Source organism: Juglans microcarpa x Juglans regia, chromosome 1S, assembly GCF_004785595.1.
Source record: "Juglans microcarpa x Juglans regia isolate MS1-56 chromosome 1S, Jm3101_v1.0, whole genome shotgun sequence".
Classification (NCBI taxonomy): Eukaryota; Viridiplantae; Streptophyta; class Magnoliopsida; order Fagales; family Juglandaceae; genus Juglans; species Juglans microcarpa x Juglans regia.
The window spans coordinates 26,663,777-26,678,981 of NC_054595.1; the positions used below are offsets into that span (position 1 = coordinate 26,663,777).

The 15,205-nt window shown below is 35.1% G+C and overlaps 4 protein-coding genes across 5 annotated transcripts; 2 read left to right on the forward strand and 2 right to left on the reverse strand.

The window, feature by feature from the left end:
- The first annotated feature begins 1,719 nt into the window (after positions 1-1,719).
- Positions 1,720-4,785, forward strand: LOC121246837 (protein POST-ILLUMINATION CHLOROPHYLL FLUORESCENCE INCREASE, chloroplastic). The gene is made up of 8 exons (XM_041145132.1): positions 1,720-1,978; positions 2,584-2,707; positions 2,935-3,019; positions 3,110-3,188; positions 3,689-3,799; positions 3,895-4,007; positions 4,284-4,394; positions 4,488-4,785. Exons 1-8 carry the CDS (start codon positions 1,873-1,875, stop codon positions 4,605-4,607), a joined length of 849 nt encoding a protein of 282 aa, XP_041001066.1. The 5' UTR covers positions 1,720-1,872; the 3' UTR covers positions 4,608-4,785.
- On the reverse strand, positions 4,645-6,667 carry LOC121246838 (SNF1-related protein kinase regulatory subunit gamma-like PV42b). The gene is made up of 3 exons (XM_041145133.1): positions 6,528-6,667; positions 5,752-6,109; positions 4,645-5,234 (listed from the first exon to the last, which is right to left on the reverse strand). The coding sequence occupies exons 2-3, from the start codon at positions 6,094-6,096 to the stop codon at positions 4,902-4,904; spliced, it is 678 nt and encodes a 225-aa protein (XP_041001067.1). The 5' UTR covers positions 6,097-6,109; positions 6,528-6,667; the 3' UTR covers positions 4,645-4,901.
- On the reverse strand, positions 6,490-6,942 carry LOC121247471 (SNF1-related protein kinase regulatory subunit gamma-like PV42a). The gene has a single exon (XM_041145811.1). The coding sequence runs from the start codon at positions 6,940-6,942 to the stop codon at positions 6,490-6,492; it is 453 nt and encodes a 150-aa protein (XP_041001745.1).
- A 3,733-nt stretch (positions 6,943-10,675) lies between these two features.
- Positions 10,676-15,168, forward strand: LOC121246836 (PTI1-like tyrosine-protein kinase At3g15890). 2 transcript variants are annotated; one of them, XM_041145130.1, is made up of 4 exons: positions 10,676-11,174; positions 11,612-11,759; positions 13,957-14,234; positions 14,309-15,168. In XM_041145130.1, the coding sequence occupies exons 1-4, from the start codon at positions 11,131-11,133 to the stop codon at positions 14,946-14,948; spliced, it is 1,110 nt and encodes a 369-aa protein (XP_041001064.1). In that variant the 5' UTR covers positions 10,676-11,130; the 3' UTR covers positions 14,949-15,168. The 2 variants fall into 2 exon arrangements, with proteins under 2 accessions (XP_041001064.1, XP_041001065.1); XM_041145131.1 differs by having other exon boundaries at positions 10,692-11,174; positions 13,972-14,234.
- The last annotated feature ends 37 nt before the right edge of the window (positions 15,169-15,205 follow it).

Sequence of the window (15,205 nt, forward strand, 5' to 3'; positions counted from 1 at the left end):
CTGCATTAATGTATTATCCATGCGGTAGTTCAAACTGTTCTTTTTGTCCTATATATGCTTCAGTCTTATTATAAATTTCACACTTTTGGCTTCGAAATTCCAAGTTTACGTTGGGAGTAGAGACGAGTTTCCTTTCAGCTCCCTCTCCCTCTCTTAATTAGAACCCAAAGTTGATGTGTGTCGCATATAATATTAGTCTAGTGCTCTGTTTTGATCAAGCCAATGCCAAATAAGTTATATTAATATATATCTTAGGTGATGCTTGTTATAAAATAATGTTAGAAGAGAGGACTACTACTCATTGCTCGAGACATGAGTCACTTGCATGATTTTCATATACCTCTAAGATTGGTTAATTTATAGCTAGCTAGGATGGCTAAAAGTGCCTAATATGTTGAAATCCAAGCTGGGTTTTGATTTAATGTATGATTGATCAATACTCCAATACATACATACATACATACATGCATACATATATATCTCTATTTATGTAGAGAAATGGTATTTGTAGTCATAGAGCATACGGAAGTCACGTAGTACTATTCATTTTGAAAAAATTGAGTAAATATGAGACTTATATGAAAAAATTAATTTTTAAATCGCTTGTATAATTTATGACTATATCTAATATTATTCATTTATATATATATATATATATATAATGGATTTCAAGGTACGTTGGCTTCATGCTTGTACTTGCAACATATTAAAAAATGACATTTATTACATGTCTTTTGTGGACACCCATGCTCAGAGAATATTTAATTTATGAACAATGGGTTATCATGCGGGTTGGAACTTGGAACCGACCTCTTTCAGTTTGGAGAATAAGCAAATTGACCAATTTGCAGAATTTAAAAGAGTTGCGAATAGTAATAATAAAGTAATAAAAAAAAGTAATAATAGAATATTAAATAGTAATAAAAAGTAATGAATAGTAATAAAAAATTATAATAAAATAATAAATAATAATAAAATATTATGAGAATTCCTTTTAAGTATTCTTAATAGATAATACCCAAACCTCACATCTCTACCCTTTAAATGACCAAATTCGATTTGTCCGTTTGGAGTACTAATGTTGTCACGCCCATTTAGAGGTCATCACAGTTCTCCCCCCTCGCCTGATGGGCTCGCCAAAGTAACCCAACCTTGATTATTCCTTTGAGGAGGAAGTCCTGGGCCTAGTTTCGGGCCTCTCTGGGCCCATCGGCCCATTTATACAATTACAAGCGGCGATAATACTAGTATCACAGTGCGGGTGATATTGGAAGCTTGAAACTCCGTGTGAGATACTTGTAGCAAGTCGATTTAGATTAAATATGAGACGAGAGTAATTGAGATAATTTATAAATAGTAATAAAATTTTTAATTAAAATTAAATGTGATAAGATAAAATAAAATAAAATATAAAAAAATAGTTTCATTAATACGTAGTTTTAAGTTGTGTATTTTTTATTTTAAGAATATAAAATTTATTATTAAAAAGATAATATTTTCACGTTGTCTACTATTTTTTAGAAAAAATAGTGGACCACGTAAATTTAACTTTTTATTTTAATTTATTATTATAATTTTTTAAATCTTAATATAAAATATAATAAATAATTTAATTTTTTAAATATTAAAATAATAATATTAAAAAATAATATTTTATTATCTGAAGTCCACGCAAACGTAAGTCCATTTAAATAATTAGTTATAGATATTTAGGCATATTTGTGGACGGGCGCTTCTGTCTCTGCGGTTCTCTCTCTCTAATATACTGTCCACTGGTGTCAGAATGGATTATGTTAGAACTTACGATCTTCTCTCTCTCTCTCACTCTCTGTCTGGCTGTCGTAGTTGGAGAAGGCACTGAAAGCGCGAGAAATGGCGGCAGTAAATGCGTCGATGGGTGCATCTTCCTCACAACCTTTTCTAGCCATGCAATCCGTTTCTTACAGTAATATAACTCCACATCTTTCGAACATGCTTGGTGAGTGATTTCAATTCATCTGCAAATTTTTTTTCGTAGATTTTCCTGCAATAAATGATTCTGTTTTAGAATCTTTGAGTTTGGGTTTAAGAATCCAACGAAGGTTCAGAAAGATTGGTGTGTATGATTTTTGGAATAGATTGTTTTCTCCTCGCTTCGAACTTACAATCACACTTCTTTTAATTATACACAAATTTCAATTGCTGTTCACGAAATTCCTCTCTTACCTTTGAAAAATTAATAGACAGTAGTAATAAGTCTATGATTTTCTCACAAATTGTACTAAAAACGCAAAACTTTGAAAAGTTATTTTTCCCCCCTTGTGAAAAAGAAGTTCAATGTTTTTGATAAGTAGAAATTCAATGTTAAACACGTGTAATTAAATCGAATCCTGTGCTAATTTATTTTCTTGAGCAAAAGAAGTTCAATGTTAAACACGTGATTTTACAAATCCTATGCTAATTAATAGGATATGTTTCGTTTTGTATTACCGATTTCGTCAATGTGTCATTGTATCTACTTTGAAATTTGTTTACAAGACGCAATCAGCATTGCTCCACCTAGACTTCAAATGCACAACAGCTTTATATATTTATTTATTGCAGTTAGCAGTTTGACCGGCTCTTGGTTGCCAAGGTGTTCCCCTAAGAAGAAGAGAATTGTCAAGATTAGTGGGAAAGTGAGAGCTGTGGCAACTGGTGGAATTACTCCTGCTGTGGAAATCAAGGAGTATGAATTCCACTGCCTACTTTTTTATCATATCAGTGCTAAACTTGTATCACATATGTTTGCTGTCATATGAACACTTTATGATTAATAAAGTGCCACACTAGTTTTTCAGATTTTCTTGGAAGCATATGTGCAACACACAAGAAAAAATAAAAACAAATTTCAATGCCTTAGCGTGAGAAACTGAATTGTTATTATGGTATTATCTGTAAATTCTGTCCTTTCAGGTTTACCCTTCCTACATGGGCTACGTTTGAACTTGGCATGGCCCCTGTATACTGGAAAACGATGAATGGTCTTCCTCCTACTTCTGTAAGCCATGAATTGCTGCTGAATTAGAACTGCAATGGACTTTTCTTGGTTATCCTCTTCTGAAGACAACGTGCATACAATGTTTGACAGGGAGAAAAGCTAAAGCTTTTCTATAATCCGGCTGCGAACAACCTTGTTCCAAATGAAGAATTTGGGATTGCTTTTAATGGTACTTTTCTATACACCATATGCTTCATAATGTTTTGTACATTAGTCATTTTTATACACCAATTAAAGCAGGCACAAATATGAAGTTAGTCATGAAAACAGAAGGTTTATCATGTTTATCACTGACAGGAAACAGAATTTTCATTTTATCGTGTAACATATGCGCCAATTTATTTAATCTTTTATAAACAAGAGAAGGAAGCTAGCTTTAGCAACTGAGAAAAGTGAATTGTACTAGCTTATTGTAGAAATTGAATATACAAATGAATGATATTATTCGGATGGATACCAAAATTCATGATAGATTCTACAATTTCGATAAGTAGTTCATATTATATAATTAATCCGGTTGTCGTGTGGTTCAACTGCAAGCCCTATTGTCATAACCCCACAGCAAGCATGACATTGTATGGCTAAAAATGCAGTTGTAGGGGTCTCTGCTGTTGAAACTAATCAGTTAGAGTTCAATCCAATTGACTTCTTGAGTTGTGTTCTCTCCAGGGGGCTTTAATCAGGCCATGATGTGTGGTGAGCCGAGGGCAATGCTTAGGAAAAACAGAGGCAAAGCTGATCCCCCAATATATACCATCCAGATAAGCATTCCTAAGCATGGTTAGTAATCATTCTCTAAAGTATTTTGCTTTCCACTAATGTATCTTTCCATCTGTTAGTTGTCTTCTCCTTACTAATTTACCATCTCTCCACAGCTCTGGCTTTGATCTTCTCATTCACGAACGGAGTTGATTGGGATGGTCCTTACAAACTGCAATTTCAAGTTCCAAAGGCTTTGCGAAACAAGCCGGTAGACTTTTTCAACGAGGTATAAGTTATAACATTACACATCAGTTAGCAGCTTGAATGTAGTGCTGCAACGTTCAAAACAGTTACCATATGCTGCCAAGTTCTTGTTGAAATCAAATTCAGACATCACAAAAAATTATCTTTGCAGGACAGTAGGGAGGATTTTTTGTGACCTAAATGAACGCTTTTTGAATTATCAAACTAACTCAGACAAAATCACATCTAGCTATTTATTTCATAACATTTTTCATGATAGGTTCGATACTGAAATGGAGCTTTGAATACTGTTTCGCAGGGTCTAGCAGAAGATCTGAATAAAGAAGGTGCATGTGACAGAGCTATCTTTCCAGACACGGAACTTGTGGTCAACAGATGTGCTATGATCGGAAATTTGACCGTTGAAGGGGTAAGTGAATTATTCAGGTGAATCTTAGCAATCATTTCATTGTTTCTCTAGTTTATAAACTTTAATGGATGGAATGGAATAACACTGATGCAGGGGGATCGTTGCGATCTCAATCTCATACCAGGATGCACAGATCCTAGCAACCCCCTTTATGACCCACTTGCCAACGTAGACGATGGCTCCTGTCCAGTTGATTTAGATTCTGGGGAGTAGAATCATCCAGTCCATCCTCTCTTACAACACACATACATGTCATAATGGATTCGTCTATAAATAAGTTTTCGAACATAACAACATTACACTGAAAAACAGAAAAAACTTGTTTGGTTAGCTAGAAAACAAATATTATGCCGTCATCACTGCCAATTTGTCGAGTTGGCACAACTCTCAAGATTCTGGGTCCCTGATTTTCACACTAATCGACGTGAGAGTACAACATCCAGCTTGCCAAAGGTAGTTAACAATAACTTAAGATGAAGAGTCCAAAATAGAAACCACGAAAGCCTCTCACATCGCCTGGGAATGTGAGAGCAGAGCAAGCCTTAGCACTCTAATCATGTCTGTGAGTGAAACAAGTCCGACAAGTAAACCATGTTGGTCCACGACCCAAACACGGTGCACATGTTTGGTTACTGCTTTGTCAATCAGCTCTGCGAGGGATGATTCGGCTACGCAAGTAACAAGTTCCCTTGGTGAATCCGAAGCTTCATATAAAGGGCTTTTTAAGACGCTCTCGGTAAAGTCTAGTGCGCTCAAAGGCAACCATGATTGCAGCGTGGCGAGATGGCAACCCCTCAAATCTGTTGCGGAAAATGTACCTACTAGTTTCCTACCCTTGCCCTGCATTTCATAGTCTCAGAAAACATATGCGAGTTTTTAGTAATAAATTGGTCAATGAAACTGGACGTATCAATGTATCATATCAAGGAAATCGGATATATCATCCATGAGAAACCCCATTTACATTCAAAGAGAATCCATCTAGATTTTTCAATTAGTACCCCTTCGGTTGTGAAGAATCAAAAGGAAAAAATTTGAGAGAAATGACGGGAACGAGCAATGTTACATACAGTGTTACGAATAGTTGTGGCGCGCCGTGCAGTTGCTAAAAAGGTAGGATCTATTATTAAAAAAATAATTTTCTTTTCATATAAGGTCTATATTTATTTACTTTTTTCAAAGTGATTGTATAGCGCTTGCATACTCAAGACTACAACTATCATTTTTCTAACTTAAAAAAGAGTGAAACAATCTTATAGATATCTATCATGTGAGACGTTGAAGTTGTATCATTTAAACAGTACTAGGGAGAAACTGATCAAGACAAACCAACTGGGCGCTGTTTTAAGAGACTTACATTTTTAAGCTGCTTATGATCTTCATGAGCAAGAGCATCAGTGGAGGCTCTGATTATAGGAACAGCATTAAGCATAGCAGCCCTCATGCACTTGATGGCTTCAATGACTGTTGTGCGCTCCGTGATGGCAAAAACATTCGCAGTAACCGCTCCCGATTCTCTCACTGTGCGCGAAATGATACCTTGTATGTCAGATGCATGTTCCTTCAAGAACATTAACAAGTCCATTTGTGTAAGCATTTGATAGCTCGATGCAGACTCGACAAGTTCCACTCCCGATATGTTTTCCATGTGGCTGTCCAGTGGTACCAAAGCCCGGTGGATTCCTTTGCTAAACAGTTCCATGCAATCTAACAAACTGCGTACGTGTCACAATGATAAACATTATAAATTGACATGACATATAATTTAATTTGAATAAACATTATTTACACTATGAATACATGTAGTGATAATGCATGTCGAGTACTATCATTACCACTTAACCCCAAGCTCCACGGCTTTGATCACAGGGGTTCGTTCCCCAGGGGCCCAGCTTGCTTGTGTGTGTGTGTGTGTGTGTGTGACCTCAAAACTGCTAGCTAGGAAACAGAAAAAAGCTAACTTCTCCAAGTTCCCAAACAAACAGGGTTGAATCCACTCGTTTTCTATATTATATTGGTCTCATTGGCAAGATTTATACAGTAATATATATATATATATATATGTGTGTGTGTGTGTGTGTGTATAACCGAAAAATCACCTAGTATTAGGGTTTAAGGTCCATAGACTAAGACTTTCAAGGCAGTGCCCTATGATGGACGAAACTGGGACCGCCATCTTCACATCAATATCAGACACATCGCCGGTGCCGTTCATCTGATCATGATCATCATCTCCAGCGATATAGGACAGGATATCTAGCATGGTGACCATCCCTATATAATGCTTCCGTACAGCCCCCGTCTGCTTATCGGACTCCATAATCATAGACCCGCCGGCTCCAATCCAGTGACCTGGCGGCGCAGCCACCGGCACTGCAACGACCTTGTTAGCCACCAGCACGTTCATCGTGTGGGCAAGCGAGGCCGTGTAGGGCACCTCCACTAGTCTCCTCTTGCCCGCCATCAGATCCCTCACATGCTTGTCTCTTACCCGTTGATTTTCAGTGCCTTGCTTTGTTGCGCTGTCGTGCTCCTCCGTTTGCTGCATAGTTTGCCACCGTTGCTTAGACATTATATATATATATATATAGGCATGCAATTTATAGTGGAGATAAAGCTTCATCTATGAGGTACTGTGCATACGCGGCAGCACGTGTCAAGAGCGAGATTTGCATGTTTGCATGGCTACGTTTGTTTTGGCACGTAGCAGTTTCAACAGTACAAACAGTACTAAAATATTTTAATCCGTAAATTAACTCATCTGTGTTTTCTCATTAATTTGTATCTTCGTGGGTTGGTTGGTTTTGTTTCATAGAATCATAGATTCATATCTGAGACCTAGGCACGTTGATCCGGTCTAATTATATAGTTGAACATAAAATAAAAATATAGCGAAAGAAATTTTACCCATTATATTTTATCTTGTGATAATTCCCTGAATCTTGATGGTTTAATTTGTGAATATATATAAACCTGAGTGAAGATTAAAGGGAAGAAAAAAGCATAAAATAATTATTGATCTCGGAACTGCTGTTTTGTTTATAGTGCCCTTTAAACTATAACTTGCCAGACAAATTAAGCACAAATTAAGGACATAAATTAAGCACAAATTAAGGACTTAGTGCACTTTTCTAGAGTCAAACATAATAAGAGTAAGAAACGCCGCATAATCGCTTTGAAAAGAAGTAGGATCTATTATTAAAAAATTAATTTTTCATATGAATCTCATACTTTATTCATTTTTTTCAAAACGATTATGCTGCGGTTGCACAATTCATAGTTGTAAATATCTTCTCATAATGAAATGGTTTGTGAATAGTAAGATAAGGTTTGAGTACTTCAGATGTTCTATTTTTTTTTTTTTTAAATCATGTTAAGATGTTTTATTGAGTTTTTAGAAATGAGAAAGAAAAGTTGAATAAAAATATTATAAAGTTAAAATATTATTAAAATATATATTTTTAATATATATATTTTTTTTTAGAATTTGAAATTTTTGAGTTGTTTTTTGTGTTATGGAAAAGTTGTAAGATAATGATTATACGAAAAAATTAAAAAAAAAATTATTTAAATAATATCCGAAAAGAAAATAAGAACAAATTTTAAGATGAAATCATCTCTAAATCTATTCTCGGCTATTCCCAACAATACTAAGTAACATGCAATTGTCACAGTGAATTAAGAATAGCCAGCCATATTGACAGTTTTGTCGCGTGGGGCTCACAAAAAGTATTGGCATCTGCTCTGACTTCAATGTTTAGATCAAGGCCTACCGACTTAAAATTTTGTATCATAATGTATTGGTAGAGGATAGCTAATTTGCTACGACTACGGGCAATATATTGCTATTTATTGGAAATCTTGTTATTTTTATTTATATTTTTCGGATATAACATATTATAAATTAATTTATTTATCATTTATATAAATAATAACATTTAGAATATGCAAGATGATCGATCACGTAGTTATAAAATGATAATATTAGAAATGAAGAATATTATAATTTGTAATTAGATACTATTTGTATTTATATATTCTGAAAGTTTAATCACAGTACTGGATCAGAAGACAGAGTACTCTATAATATTTCCACCAAAGTTTTAATATTCTGTTTCTGGCCTTTTGTTTATTTATTTCTGAGAATGGACAGAGACACCAAAAGATTATAAAAAAATAATTATAAAAATTGACGTGATTTTATACAATTATTAGATTTATTTTATAATAAAAATAATTTTACAATTTGATATATACTATATATCACATTATATTAAACCATATCAATTTATAAATTTATTTTTATATAATCTGTTTGTGTGGTTAAAATATATCATGGATCTTCATATATATATATATATATATATATATATATATATACAAAATTATTTATTCTTTATTGTTTGTCGGGGTTCGTTCATTGGAATAACGTCCCCACGATTGGTTGGCATCACATAATAGATACGGTCAGAACTTGATGACCAAAAATCAGTTGCCAAGCTTTGAGTCCCTCGATCCGTGCAAATAATACCATGTTTGAGCAACTGGCTTCTTGGCTTCTGTCTGCATTTAACTTTATAGAAATCCAGACAGATCAAAATACCTAACAATTTGTCTGGAAGTTCTGTTTTTTACTATATCCAAAAAGAGAGATTTTTTTTTTTCTTTTTAATTTCGGCTTCTTTCTACCAGCTTAATTACTAAGTTCCCAAACACAAATTCGATCAGAAAGTTTTAAGTTTGCATAAACACTATGAATATCTAATTAAATAGCATTGAAAAGTTTTCATGTGTGAGGTTTAGGCTCCATTTGAATGTTGAACTGAGTTTAATTCTTTATAAATAGTAGTGAGTTGAGATGATAGAGTGAATTTTGTGAAGCCCACCTAAAATTTATTTGGATGTTAAGATAAGTTTAAATGTATTTATGGAAAGTTAAAAAAGGTTGTAGGTCACACGTATAAATATGTGTTGAGTTGAAAAAGATTGTGAGTCTCACATGTAAAGAGATTTTGAATTGAGATGAGTTTAACAATGTGAGAGTTAAGTGTTTAGATGTTAGACTCAATTTAAAATTAGATTGAATTGAATTGATTTTAATTCAATTTAGTTTAAGTTCCAAACGGGACCTTACAAACTAGATACAAAATCTTCGCAAGGTGTTTGGGTAGTAGTGGGAGAGAAATTGGAGTAGTAGATTTGAGATTATATTTTAATGTCTTTTAAAAGAGTTATTATATTCTCAAGTCAGTATGTAATGCACGTCATTCATATTACTCAAATGATAATATTTAATTTGTAAAATTTAAATTTTAAATTTTTTTTTTTTAAATCAAATTATGCCATGCAAATACTTTATTAGATGTACTATACACGTCGACTTATAAATATAATTTTATATCATATGGCTACTACCGTACAGTATATTTGAATTTCTGCCAATTTTGTCATTTTTTATTAAGCACCATTTTTATTTTCAAGTTAATTGCAATAAAGGAATAGGCCCATTGAATGGTGAAACAACTCATCCCAATAATTAGTCAAATCCCATCACAACCTCCCAAATAATGCACCAAAATCCCATCATAACCACATGACTAGCCGCAAACAATTGGATGGATTTCATTTTGTGAATTAAGTGTGACAAAAACTGGTTGGATCGAATCAGCTTCTAACATCCAATTCATAAAAATGTTTACCTAAATGGCAATTATATTGGACTATGAATTTTCAATTTGTTCTTTTTGGGGGAGGGGGTTTGGATCTATTGGTGCAGTAGGTGTATTCTCTCTAAAGCAACCGCCAAGGTAACTTATTAGATTAAAGTATCGTTTGTTTTTATAAATCATCTCATCTAATATAATCATTACATCTTTTTCAAACTTCTACATAAAATATAATAAACAATTCAATTTTTTTAAATTTTAAAATAAAAATTATATTATATCAATATTTTATTTAATTTTCATCTCATCTCATGTCATTAATATAAACAAACGAGTCCTAAAGGCTATTTTGCTTACATGGTGAAAGAACATGACTCTCGAAATTGGTGAAATTAAAATGATAAATATTTGGTAGTTGGGTTATGTTAATGATATTAACATTTTTTTTTAATATTACAGTGGCAAAATAAACAACTTTGTCATTTACTTCAAATCCACAAACCTCCTAATATAATGTTTTATATCTTTCAGTGTGTAGAGTGATGATTAATATAATTATTGTGTATTATTAAAAATGAAAAATGGTCCCCATGTGCGTGTTTTGAAAAAGGGAAACAAACAGCTAGAGCCTAGGACCAAGCCGCATGAAGAAAAAGAAACGAATAAGCCTTGATGGAGAAGGAACACCAACTTCAAGTGCATACCCACTATCCGCACGCAGGTCCACTGCATGCTTCCTTCGGCAAATAAACCAAACTACCATTCCAAATCTGTAGTTTTTGATCCGGACAGTTCTAAAACAAAAAAAAAAAGAAACACAAAAAGTTGAACACAGAGTCGAGGAAAGATATGTCTACACCTTCTTCCAAAGCGTTACGTTTCGCATCTGATTGTCTGCTTCAGCTTCTGCTTTTCTCTGTCCTCCACTCTGCAACCAGATAGCAGCACGAGACAAGAAGTTGAAGAAGGGTTTGAAAGTTAGAAGAAGGAAAGGGACCTAAATTTGAAAACCCAGAATTTCGGAGGGGTTCAATTTTTGAACTTTTTGTGGGTTTGATAGGAGAGGAGATATGGATCTTTACTCAATGTTTTGTTGCGGAAGGGTTTCGGATCGGTATGAATATTTACTTGCTTTATTTTTTTATTTTCTTTTCCTAGCGTTACTGAATTGTTGGTGTGATTTGAGTTTGAGAAGTTGTGATGTGCTGTATTCTGGTGAGATATGGGGGAGCCGAAGAAGAGGGTTTGCATTCTGAATTTTGGGTGTGGGTGAGAAGAATCTCTGAATGGTTTGCTTGGTTGTTAAGAAATGATGGGAAAAGTAAAATAAAGAGCAAAAAGATAAAAATGGAATCTTGATGACTAAAACCAACAGACGCAGGCATCCGTTAACTGTACTATTTAATCAGTTTTTCCAGAATAAGGAGTTCTACTCCAGTTTTGTCTGTAAACTAAAGTTATATCTTTTATATTCTCTTAGACTCTGTTGTATTCTTTTTCCGTTATGAGGTCCTGAATGAAGTTTAATTAGTGGAGTGCGCAATTGTACAGGAGGGAACGAGGGAAGAAGCAGCAAACATGGAGGGTGTTTTCATTGAAGGAGTTGCATGCAGCTACAAACAATTTTAATTATGATAATAAGCTTGGAGAAGGAGGATTTGGCAGCGTTTACTGGGGTCAGCTTTGGGATGGATCACAAGTAATGATTACATTTACATGTTTCGACTCAAATTTATATCCTGCTCAGTATATAAGTAATTTGGCCTCCCTATTGTTTGCTGTTTGTGCAAAATGACTTTTTTTGGTGCGGACAACATTGATGGCTATCGTTGTCGATAGAAAATAATTCATATAGAAAACCAGTATCTTGAAGTGTTGGCTTCAATTGATTCTACTTTAGGTTTTGTATGTGTCAATATCAATATTATGTGCTGCTGGGCATGTCCTTTTTTTAACTTCTCGCTATGAACTGCCCAAGAATCTGATCAGAATATATACTCTGAATAAAGCAGGCCTCCCCAGTTTCAGAAACTAGTCTTTTCCCCAGTTTCATTCCAGTAAATGGCATAGTTTTTTCTTAAAGTTTGACTAGTTGTACCTCCACCACAAAAAGTGAGGATATTAATTATTACATCAATAAAAGAGGGTTGTTTTCTCAACATTTTTGGTAGTTTCCCACCCCCTTTATTGCTATGTTGATTATTAAATCTGTAAGACAATGCCAAAAAACTAAACGGTCATGGGGCATTTGTACAGTCTCTGAAAGGAGTTTGATTTCCTTTTTGTTGTTTCTTTCCATTCTATTCTCTTTCTGTGAGGCAATGTTTCCATTAAAGAATACAAAACTGGCATCATACTTCAACATGCATCTGTTATGGGCAATCAACTACGATGCTAAGGGAGGTAGTTCAAGTCGAGGGAAGGCTAAAGGGGGCTTTGTGAAGACGTTCTCGTAGTGGAATGTTCGGGTAGAGGATTAGTCTTACAGAATCTAGGGGATGGGGTCGGGGAGGTGTAACGATAGTTTTCCAATTCGGGCTTGGTGTATTTTGGGTAGGTTTTCATGGGCTTTTGGGTCATTAGGGGCTTTCTTGTATGGGCTAGGTGTTTTTCTTGTATACGTCAGTGTACTTGATTACTGCTATTGATATATATATAATATTATTACTTATAAAAAAAAAAAAAAAAATTCCCCTTTGTGCCATGTTTGACGGCAAGTGGTGTCGTATCTACCCATCTTTGCAGTGCATACCACAAAACTCTCATGCACAGAATAGTGCCAAATCTTTGAATCTTGGCATTGTAAAATGGAATGATAAATCATGGCAGAGATATGCAAGTCAAACAAGGACATAGCATTGAGAAGTCATGGTATGGAGGACAGGTGGTTAGCTGATTGCTTAAACTATTTGTATGCACTATGCACTAAGTGATATTGTAGGGGTACAGTGCTATAACAGGCCAAGTATTGATCGTATAGTTTATATAAGACGTTTCTCGTAAATGGAAAATTGCCAGTTCCATGTTTCTAGGCTTGTCCTGTATCCAAGCAAAGCTGTGGGCAAAAGTGATGCTCAATCAGTGCCTAAGCTAACGTGTTTTACTTGCTTATTAAATTTTAAGTTTCTCCCAGTAGGTTGAAGAGCTTTTGCTATCATTAACCTATCTTGAGGCCTCTTCTTCTAGTTAGGCAATTGCTAATAGTGCACCCTTCTCTGTAATCAATCTTACCAATGAATATTGATAGGTTTACAGTCCATGTCGAGACACGGAGAACTTACGTCCTAAGTGACATAGTAGGAAGAGAGTTATGATGCTTTGTTGGGCCAGCTTGGACTAATTACATCTAATTGCATTGCTTGATAACTCTTGCTGCACTTGTCATGCTAACTCCTTGAAGATAATAAAAGCAGTTCTTGCATATTCTCTGAACTTGAAGTCCACTTTTCTCTATCCAATTGTGATATTTTTGGTTATTGTTCTCGCAAGAAACCAGATATTACCCTAAAACCGATAAAAATAAATTAAAAAAAAAAAAAAAAAAAAACAGAAACCACTTAAAATGTGGTTGTAAAGTATTTGTAAGTTGACAGCTTCATGTTTACCAAAAATTTATATGGAGCTTTTATTGCCATCAGAAGAATCTTCTTGGGTTAAAATTTAAATGCAAAATCAATTACTTAGTTTTCATGAGTTTGTAATTTTAACGATTGCTCCTTGGGTTTTCAGATTTTTGCAATTAAATCCTCCCTGAATTTTGTTCACCTGATGATAATCTGTGCATTTGCGTATTGTTTTGATGCTCCTTTCCCTCATTATATTGGAATTCTAATGGCTGTTTGTCTGCCACTATAGTTCCACTTTTCCTTCTTATAAACTGGATATCTTTCTGAAAGGTGACAAATATGCAGATTGCGGTCAAAAGGTTGAAGAATTGGAGCAACAAAGCAGATTTGGAATTCGCTGTTGAGGTTGAGATACTGGCACGAGTACGGCACAAGAATCTGCTAAGTTTACGTGGCTATTGTGCTGAGGGGCAAGAGCGTCTGATCGTATACGACTACATGCCAAATTTAAGCTTGCTATCTCATCTTCATGGGCAGCACTCAGCAGAATGCCTTCTTGATTGGAACCGTCGGATGAGTATTGCAGTTGGGGCTTCTGATGGAATTGCGTAAGTACTGAACCCTACTTTGTTCTTCATATTTTGTGATGAGGTGTACTTAAACCCCTAATTTTTTTATCCAGCTATCTTCACCACCAATCCACCCCTCATATAATCCATAGAGACATCAAAGCTAGCAATGTGTTGCTAGATTCCAATTTTCAGGCTCGGGTTGCTGATTTTGGATTCGCAAAGTTAATCCCTGATGGTGCAACACATGTGACTACTAGAGTTAAGGGCACCCTTGGCTACCTTGCACCTGAATACGCTATGTTAGGTAAAGCAAATGAGAGTTGTGATGTCTACAGCTTTGGGATACTTCTCCTAGAGCTTGCCAGCGGCAGGAAACCCCTTGAAAAACTGAGTGCAACAGTGAAACGCTCCATTACTGATTGGGCGCTGCCATTGGTATGTGAGAGAAAGTTTGGTGAACTAGCAGATCCGAAACTTAATGGTAAGTATGTAGAGGAAGAGTTGAAAAGACTTATCTTGGTTGCACTCGTATGTGCTAACAGTCGTCCTGAGAAGAGACCCACGATGCTTGAGGTGGTGGATCTTCTGAAGGGAATTTCAAAGGAGAAATTAGCTGAACTGGAAAATCTTGAACTATTCAAGTCCCCTCAAGCTGCAGATTACAATGATGGGGCATCAGTCGCGGAAGACAGCTCAGACTTCATTTCGGAGGAGAGAGATTTTAAGCCTGAGAATGAAGATCGGGGTTAGAAATGAGCAAGCAAGATCACTGAAACTACTAGGTGCAGTATCAATTTGATGTGGAAGTATATGTACAATATTTGGATTTCTCGTGTCAAGGTGTATCAAGAAAGCATGTTTTTTTGCGAGTGCAGTGGGCTTTGTTTGCGGTTGGTTGCTCATCATCTTTTCTTTCTTTGTACTGGAACGAATGACATGGAAACTGTGTTGGATTTTCTGTTGGATTTTTGGCTCGAGAACTTCTATATACTTCATTGAATGACGCA